Source organism: Pygocentrus nattereri, chromosome 28, assembly GCF_015220715.1.
Source record: "Pygocentrus nattereri isolate fPygNat1 chromosome 28, fPygNat1.pri, whole genome shotgun sequence".
Taxonomy (NCBI): Eukaryota; Metazoa; Chordata; class Actinopteri; order Characiformes; family Serrasalmidae; genus Pygocentrus; species Pygocentrus nattereri.
Window position 1 is genome coordinate 23,733,502 of NC_051238.1, and position 9,432 is coordinate 23,742,933.

Sequence of the window (9,432 nt, forward strand, 5' to 3'; positions counted from 1 at the left end):
TGAGTTTAAAGCCAGTTTTTATTCAACTTAAACTTGGAACTAAGTTGTAAATAAATCTGAAACTGAAACTTTGCTTGTGTGTAAAAAGTGATTTCAGAGCCACTCGGTTCTCCCTGATGGAAACTGTTTACCTTCAGTGTTTTGTGCTTCTGATCATTTTAATAGACGTCAGCGTCACTAATTAATGACGTTCTATTAAAAGACTGGTTTACCAAGAGAGACGCTGGAGGACTTTCACCTGAAATGAGTTCATGAAGCCAGTCTGGTTATAAAAATGATAACAGGACATCAGAGCCAGAATTACTCTTTTAGTACTTTTACTTTATACTTAAGTACATTTGAAGATAAATACTTTAGTACTTTTGTTCAAGTGGAGGTCTAAAGGGAGGAACTTCTACTTTTACTGGAGTGATATTTTACCTTGGGTGTCTCTACTTTAACTGAGGTACATGGTTTGTGTTCTTCGTCCACCTCTGCTGAACAGTAAGAGCCCAGGTGTTGGCATCGTGCGCTTTGTGCAGCAGTAACAGACGGAAAGGCGGTGCTTTGGTTTCACTACGAATAAAGTTTGACGTTCAGAAAGCCAAGCCGGTCGCCTTGGCAACGGCTCTCACCAACACAACAACAGAGGCTCGGGGCTGCGTCCAGTTTCTCCCTCGCATGAGTTCCAGCTGAAAAATACACGCCTGGAATGCAGAACTAGCGTTACTACCCGGGAACTGTGAACACCAGATGTATTATTTAGTAAGAATAACAGCGGCCAGTGAAAGACGTCCTCCGTTTGGGAGCTAGGCTAACGAGCTGTAGCTTTAGCTTAGCTTTAGCGATGTGGCGCCGGCTGTAGCTGTTAGTAACGTCACACACTTTCAGGAAAAATGTTCTAAAAAGTCGAGGTAAACGCTGAGCAGCCGTACATTTAACGGCCGTGGACCTAAATGCGAGGTATGTGAGGAGACTGCGAAGTCCTACGTTTCATTGCAGTATCCATCCATCATCTTCCGCTTCTCCGGGGTTCGGGTCGCGGGGGCAGCATCCTAAGCAATGAGGCCCAGACCTCCCTTTCCCCAGCCACCTCCGCTGAGGCCCTCCCAGGCCAGCTGGGCGATATAGTCACGCCAGCGTGTCCTGGGTCGTCCCCGGGGTCTCCTCCCTGGTGGTCTTGCCTGTGACACCTCCCGAGGGAGGCGTCCAGGAGGCATCCTACTCCGAGTCCCTCCCGGATGACCGAACTTCTCACCCTTTCTCTAAGGGAGAGTCCAGACACCCTGCGGAGGAAACTCATTTCGGCTGCTTGTATCTCGTTCTTTCGGTCATTACCCAAAGCGCATGACCATAGGTGAGGGTGGGAACGTAGATCGACCGGTAAATCGCGAGCCTTGCCTTATGGCTCAGCTCTTTCTTTACCACAACAGACCGGTAAAGAGCCCGCATCACTGCTGACCCAGCACCAATCCGCCTGTCAATCTCCATGGATCACCATCTTATCGTGGTGGAGGGGTTTGTGTACTTGAATGATCCTAGGAGCTATGTTGTGTGGAGCAAAAGCTCCTGGTAGGGTCTCCCAAGGCAAACTGGTCCTTGGTGACAGGTCAGACAAAGTGTGATTCATAATTACCCCCATGAAAATAAGAAAACAGGACTTGTGTACCCTGCTGGGATCAGGGTTACCGGGGCCCCACCCTGGAGCCAGGCCTGGGGGAGGGACTCACCAGTGAGCGTCTGGTGGCTGGGCATTAACTCATGGTGCCCGGCCGGGCCCAGCCTGAAGGAGTTACATGAGTCCCCCCCCCCTAACATCGACCCACCACCGATGGGAGGGGCAGGAGTAGGGGTTCGGTGCTTTGTGGATCGGGTAGTGTCCGAAGGCGTGGGCCTTGGCGTTCTGATCCTCGGTTTCATTGTGTGTGTCCACTATTTCCAGATCGCTGTTGTCAGAAGAAATCCTTGTATCTCCATTTTCTTGACGTTTTTCAGTTTTTGACATAGTTTGAAAATACCCATTACCCTGTACATTGTGTGGAAATTCCATAAAGAATGGACCAAAAGAAAGCACCCAAAATGACTTGGAAAGACGTCTGGTTCCTTTCACTTGCATTAAAAGTAAAGTATGTTTTTTCCTTCTCCTGTAAAGTTACCATTTTGGAGATACCAGGTTTTCTTCCAACAACAACGATAAAAGACTGATCTTCAAGGGTTCTTTAGCAAAGGGAATAGCTCTGTTTACAACCGTACTTCCTATATAAAGCCAGTTCTTGCTTAAATGCTTCTTTGCATGGTGCAGTTGTTCTTTAGATTGATGGAGAATGTGCTGTAGGTTATATGGTTATGTATAGAAATTTTTTGGAAATGGTTCTGTAGTGCACCAAAAAGGGTTCTACGATGTCAAAGTGAAAAAGTAAAAGAACCATTTAAACGTGAACTAGTTCTATACAGAAAAAATGTGTCACCACAGTATGTGTATCGCTGTTGTCAGATTAAAACCTCGTATCTCCAAAATGGTAACTTTACAGGAGAAGGAAAAAAACAACTTTTAATGTAAGTCTATGGAACCAGACGTCTTTCCACGTCATTTTGGGTCGTTTCTTTTGGCCTATTCATCATGAAATTTACAGACAATGTAAAGGCCGACAGGTGCTTCCAAAATATTTTAAAAAACGGAAAATGCCAAAAATGGAGATATGAGGTTTTGTTCCAACAGCAGCGATATGCTTCTATATACGAATGCAGGTAAAAGGACATCACACCGCGCTGAAAATGCAGAGTTCAGATGAAAGAGTCGTCCTGGCAAAAACGGCCGATTTTCTCCAAAAGGCTGAACATCTGAGAAAACTGTGAGTGCAACAATGAAAACTAACTACCATAAACCAGTAACACGAAAACCAAGAATAACCTTACTGGCTTTATGCAGAACATATGCTAAAACTTGTGTGCAGGGCTGACAAGCATGCAAAAGAAAGAAAGTGGAATAACTGCAGCAGAAAGAATGACCTTAAAGATTGTTTCTGCAGTTTGGAAGAGCTGGAAAACAAATTCAACAGTGAGCTCAAGATTGAAGGCAAGTTTTCAAAGTATTTCCAGTACTTTTAAATTTTTTTTGTATCTTAATGTTTTTATTCTAACAATAATGCATAATAATCATAACAATTGTTTTCTCCTTAAATGGCCAAAATAGTGTATGCACAGTGAGTGCAGTGGCTTGTCTTATTTAATTAAACAATTTTTAAATATTTGGTTCTGTTTTTGTTTACCAGTGATAAGAGTGCGGCAGCAACTCCAAAAAATCAGAAATAGTGTCTACAGATTCCAGGGGCAGTTGATTGATGTGAAGCCGTCTCCTGATCGTAAGTAGCTAAAATGAGGCCTTTGTTTCGATTGTGAATATGAACAGAAACATATACTATTTGTGTTAATATCCAAATTTAAACTGCATTGTTTGCACAGGACACATTTCATTTATCAGTATTTTATCTCTGTTGAATGTTAGTGATAGAAAAATTAAAAGATATCATGAGTGAGATTGAAAGCTCTATCAACACCTTTAAAGAAGAACAGCACCAAAGGTATGAGCACATTTTAAAAACAGTTGATTGTGGATGGTTAATTGGACACTAAACCAAGGTATTCTTGGTGAATGAGTCAGTTTCCTTTTCTTCAATCGCACTTGTGTAGCTTTGAGGAGCTCTTAAAAGAGGAAAGGACTTGCTGGCAGGAGATATGGGCTTTTGAGAAGAAGATTGATGCTTGGTCATTAACCGTGAAGAAGGGCGCCGAGTTCTACATAACTCCCAAAGTCAGGCTGTGCATGGACAAAAAAGGGAAGGAGGTGCTTCCTGCAGAGGTGATGGCCCTAGAAGCATTCCTGCAGCAGACTGGAGGGAAGCTGGGAGGTTGGGACCAGTATGACCACCAGAGCTTCCTGAAAGTGTGGACCAAGCACCATGGAAAACCCTCATACAGGACAGAGGCTAAGTTTTACTTACCAAGCAAGACTGAGGAGGACATAAGGCTGCATGAGGATTGGTATCTAGAGCTCTGCCGTCTCCAGGAAAGGAAGAAAGAGGTATGAATACACTGTGGGATTTAGTTTCCATCCTTGGCTATGCTGGCTTTGACTCTCAGTACAGCCTCCTGCAGTTAGAGTGAGTGTATCGCTTTGTCTTAAATGATTAAAACTAGTCCTCTCTTACATGATTAAAGTTATCAGCTCTTGGCAACATCTCAGATATTCTAGTTTTTTGCTCCAATCCCTGTCCGAGTTCTTTCAAGGGTCCATATCTACTTTTCCTTGTATTTTATTTTTATATTTAAGGTTCACTTGCACGGTTGTGTGAGTTTGTGTACCAAAAACAGTCATCGTTCATTTCTACATGACCATTTCCCAACCACTCTGATATATGTAAATGACTTCTGTTCTGATTGGCTGACCTGTATTGTGCCTCATTCAAAAAGCAGTCCAAGCTATAACTCTGTTTGTAACTTTGAGTGTAAGTGGACGGAGCTAAAGTGTTGTAGGAGGAATAGGGAGATGAAAAACAACACATTTACACATTTATAACATTACAAAAATAAGCAATTTAAATCGGACTGTTTTTGCAGCTTAGTCTCCATTTGGGGACTGTACTGGGGAGTGAACTGTACAATTTGTTTTACCAGTGTTTACGTACTGCATAAGTCTTTTATTTTTAAAAAAGGTCCTTTTTCTCAAGTTAGCTGCTAACGTTACCAGCCTAGATGGTTGAACTACTAGCACTGCACATACTTTTAGACCTTTAGATAGCAAATTAAGACAGCTTATAGAAGTGCCTTACCAAGATGTTGAAAATGTCAGTTTACGTCACCCTTACCATGGAACAAAATATTGCAGCTAGATTGGGTCTCTTGAGCTGAAACAGATCCATAAGTCATAAATTCATATTAATTCTTTCCTATCATTCAGAGAAAGCAAAGTCTATGTCTTAGTTAAAGCTTTCGATTACCAAGCTAAGATTACCTGTCACTAGACATCCGTCAGGAGTTCAAGATGCCTGATATCATGCGTACCAATCCATCAAAGAGGAATTCCACTGATTTCTGCATTAATTAAATTAAGATGTAAAGACAGTGAGAGTGGTTTGATGTGAAATGCTCCATTCCACAGAAATGTACCAAGTTGTTCAAAGTGATGGTAAGGGGAACCAGACGTCTGAAGAGTTTAATGCTCCCTTACAGAAAGTTATTACATGTAGTTGTTAAAAATATGCTGCCTGATGTCTGAGGCATTATTTAACAGTAGTTTTGGGATACGGTCTTGGTCTACTTTTAAAATCCACTCAGTGGTGAGGTAAATGCAGGCAAAATGGTCCCCAAAGGAAACATATTAGATATTGCTGGAATCGTTGTAAAGTAAGGTAACAAGAGGTTATCATCAAGTCATTTTGACTCATTGTAAAGGGCAACTGACGTTTTTAAATTATGTAAAAAAAGAAAAAAAGGGTACCCTGCATTTGGTTTGGTGTCATTCACTTTTAAAATATGCTTAGATCTGCTCTGGTAGTGATTCTGCAGATTGGATAAGGACATCTCCATTTACATGTGCTGTCACTTGTGTCTCAAGGCCATTCAGAAATGGAGAGCTGAAAGACTGAGAGAAAAAGAAGCCCGTTTGCAGGATCAGGAGAGTGAGGCAGAAAGGAGAGAGCATGAAGCGGCAGCTGCAGAGGCCCAGCGCCTCAAACAAGAGGAGGAGCGCAGAGAAGCGGCCGCCCGCCTGGAGACCTGGAGGAGCCAGCGCAAGCAGCAGCAGGAGCAAGAAGAGGAGCAGAGGCTTAGAGAAGAGATCCTTCAAAGGAAACAACTGAAGGAGGAAAGGCGGAGGCAGCTGGAAGTCAAGTTGGCTATAGAGGCTCACATCAGGCAAAAGAAGGAAGAAGAGGAGCTGCGGCTTTTGGAGCAGGAAGCACAGGAGCGAGCCGAGATGGAGGAGAGACAGAGACTGGCTGCTGAAGGCATCAGACGTTTTCAAGAGAGAGTGAGTTGACAGTGTTCAAATAGTTGTAGATGTGTCTTCTTCTTTTGGGGATGTGCAAATTTGCTTAATTCTTTTTCCCTCTGAAGGATCTACACAAGTTAGAGACAAAATTGCAGGAGAAACAGGCCAAAGAGGAGGAAGAGCTGGAACGGGTGAAGAAGCAGGCTAAACTGAAGGAGAAGGTGACGACTTTATTAATAAATGAAGAAAACTACACAACTTAAACTCTTTTAGAATAAATCGTTTATGTTTTGGGTGTTTTTTTGGAATAAAATATACATATTAAACCTTTGCAGGTTGAAAGCCACATCACTCGAGACCCTTCAAGACTCTGCAAACCAACCAAAGGATGGAAAGAGCACACCAAAGAGATTGGGCCGACAGGAGGCGGTCCTGTATATCAGATGTTCCATAGGTATGCCATTATGCGTGATTCAGTTTACTCGGTAAAGGTCTTGTCCTAATGACTGTAGGAACTTTAATACTATTTTTCTTTTAAGTTCATGTAAGCATTTTAGTTCTACTGCATGTAACAAAGTCAGGGACTGATGAAATACTTTAATTATAAGGGACTCCAGCCAAAATGAAAAATATAACCATTACTACGGCTGTTATGAACATACACTATTTTTCAAAAAGTATTCACTCGTCTGCCTTCACACGTATATGGACTTGAGTGACATCCCATTCTTAATTCATAGGGTTTAATATGATGTCGGCCCACCCTTTGCAGCTATAACAGCTTCATCTCTTCGGGGAAGGCTTTCCACAAGGTTTAGCAGTGTGTTTATGGGAATTTTTGGCCGTTCTTCCAGAAGCACATTTGTGAGATCAGACACTGATGTTGGACGAGAAGACCTGGCTTTCAGTCTCTGCTCTAATTAATCCCAAAGGAGTTCTGTTGGGTTGAGGTCAGGACTCTGTGCAGGCCATTCAAGTTCTTCCACACCAAACTGGCTCATCCACGTCTTTATGGACCTGCTTTGTGCACTGGTGTGCAGTCATGTTGGAACAGGAAGGGGCCGTCCCCAAACTGTTCCTACAAAGCTGGGAGCATGAAATTGTCCAAAATCTCTTGGCGCTGAAGCTTTAAGAGTTCCTTTCACTGGAACTAAGTGGCCGAGTCAAACTCCTGAAAAACAACCCCACACCATGATCCCCCATCCACCAAACTTTACACTCAGCACAATGCAGTCAGACAAGTACCGTCTCCTGGCAACCGCCAAACCCAGAGTCGTCCATCAGATTTCCAGATGGAGAAGTGTGATTGGTCACTCCAGAGAACACGTCTCCACTGCTCTAGAGTCCAGTGGCGGCGCTTTACATCACTGCATTCAACACTTTGCATTGTGCTTGGTGATGCAAGGCTTAGATGCAGCTGCTCCGCCATGAAAACCCATTCCATGAAGCTCTCTACGCTGTTCTTGAGCTGATCTGAAGGCCACATTAAGCTTGGAGGTCTGTAGCGATTGACTCTGCAGAAAGTTGGTGACCTCTGCGCACTATGCCCCTCAGCATCCGTTGACCCCACTCTGTCATTTTACGTGGCCGACCACTTCGTGGCTGAGTTGCTGTCGTTCCCAATCGCTTCCCCTTTGTTAAAATCCCACTGGCAGTGGACTGTGGAATATTTAGTAGTGAGGAAATTTCACGACTGGACTGCACAGGTAGCGTCCGATCACGGTACCACGCTGGAATTCACTGAGCTCCTGAGAGCGACCCTTTCTTTCATTAATGTCTGTAGAAGCAGTCTGCAGGCCTTGGTGCTTGGGTTTATACACCTGTGGTCATGGAAGTGATTAGAACACCTGAATTAAATGATTTGGATGGGCGAGTGAAAACTTTTGGCAATATAGTGTACCTGCTTTCCTCCTACAGTAGTGCCACAGTAGTCTCTAGAGCTAAATTTTCCGATTTAAAGCGAAGGAAATCTCACTTTTGGTGACGTATTGTTGTTTTTACCTGCTAGCTGGCAAATGCAGAATGAACATTAATGATAGGACCTCTGTATCGGTGGCTGTGCTAGCAGTCAGGATTTCTTTATTGCTGTAGTAGCATTCCCAGTGCTACTATTGTTGTATGACATTGTGTCATGCATACTTAGTGTTGTAGTGAGCAGGAATGCACAGATATAAAAAATTGTGGACCATTGTTGATATCTGATATTCTGCATGTACACAACTGCCTATACTAATACCAGTGCTGATACATACGTATTTACAAAATGTATTCATTTGGACTAAGTCTGCCTGGATAAGCATTCCAGAGAAATATAACATCAAGTATAACAGACAAGTACATTTTTTTCAGAGGTGCCTCCAAGTTACCAGATCAGTATTCATCCTATGAAACGAGCTGGTATTTAATAAATCAAACCGCTATCAAAATATAAAGACCAGCTAAGCTACACACTTAAAAAAAGACAGTTCTTCAAGGGTTCTTTACTAAAGAAATTTGTTCTATATAGAACAATGAACACTCAAAGAGCCCTTTGTATGCTTTTTTGAAAACATAGCATCAAAAAGCGTTCTTCTATGTTACAAGCTTGATATCAAAACAATAGAAGAACCCTTTTTGATGACAATAGAACAATAGAAGAAACCCTTTTGGTGCTATATAGAACCTTTTTAAAATGGTTCTATATTGAACCATCTTCATCACATTTTCCATCGATCTGAAGAATCTTTCACAATGCAAAGAACCCTTTAATCTTGCAAATGGTTCTTTGAGTGTCCATGGTTCTATGTAGAACTAATTTCATTAGTAAAGAATGCCTCTTTAACTTTACCCCAACACAATGTCTTGCTCAATCTCCTTTCTCTGCTACAGGGCAGTACCAGCGTGGAGACAGGGCCTGTAAACTCAGCTTCACAGAAGATCCAGAAATGCACAAGCATTCCATTGTAATGTACCTTATTGGCATATGTGTAAATCATGTAAAAATGCTATTCTTATTTGCTGTAAAGATCATTTATTTACATAATGTTTGTAAATTTTACTTTTTTTTGGTAATTAACACTAATTAACCCACTGCTTGCCTTGGACTAACAGCTACCCGTCTTTTTTCAATTTTCATCCCTAGGAAAGTTGCTTTTGCAGTTAACATGACAAAATAAAGGTTTTTAAAGATAAGTTGTGACATAGTGTGTTTCATAATTTCGTTCAGTGAGAGCGCTGTAAGAGAAAATCTACTGCTGCTATTCTTTTGGTAGATGACATACTTAAGCCTATAGGATGTTTGCATATTTTACTACCATGTTGGTAATTCTCCAGATAACATATAGGAATGTCAAAATAACTCTGTGGTTAGTTTATATTCTTACTAAATATGTGGCATAATTTTAATGTTTTTGGCTCACAAATGTAAGACCTGTTATCATTACTAGCAAATGCAGGTTTTTAGGGGGTTTGTCTTTGCATCAGTG

At 42.0% G+C, this 9,432-nt stretch overlaps 1 protein-coding gene across 4 annotated transcripts; it reads left to right on the forward strand.

Moving 5' to 3' along the window:
* The first annotated feature begins 603 nt into the window (after positions 1 to 603).
* LOC108434814 (coiled-coil domain-containing protein 112) lies at positions 604 to 9,139 on the forward strand. Of its 4 annotated transcripts, none has more exons than XM_017710218.2 (10): positions 604 to 942; positions 2,728 to 2,831; positions 2,934 to 3,055; positions 3,252 to 3,341; positions 3,485 to 3,560; positions 3,670 to 4,060; positions 5,594 to 6,007; positions 6,094 to 6,189; positions 6,304 to 6,422; positions 8,837 to 9,139. In XM_017710218.2, exons 2-10 carry the CDS (start codon positions 2,755 to 2,757, stop codon positions 8,865 to 8,867), a joined length of 1,416 nt encoding a protein of 471 aa, XP_017565707.1. In that variant the 5' UTR covers positions 604 to 942; positions 2,728 to 2,754; the 3' UTR covers positions 8,868 to 9,139. The 4 variants fall into 4 exon arrangements, with proteins under 4 accessions (XP_017565707.1, XP_017565705.1, XP_037391584.1 ...); XM_017710216.2 differs by having other exon boundaries at positions 606 to 744; XM_037535687.1 differs by lacking the exon at positions 604 to 942 and adding an exon at positions 1,883 to 1,900.
* The last annotated feature ends 293 nt before the right edge of the window (positions 9,140 to 9,432 follow it).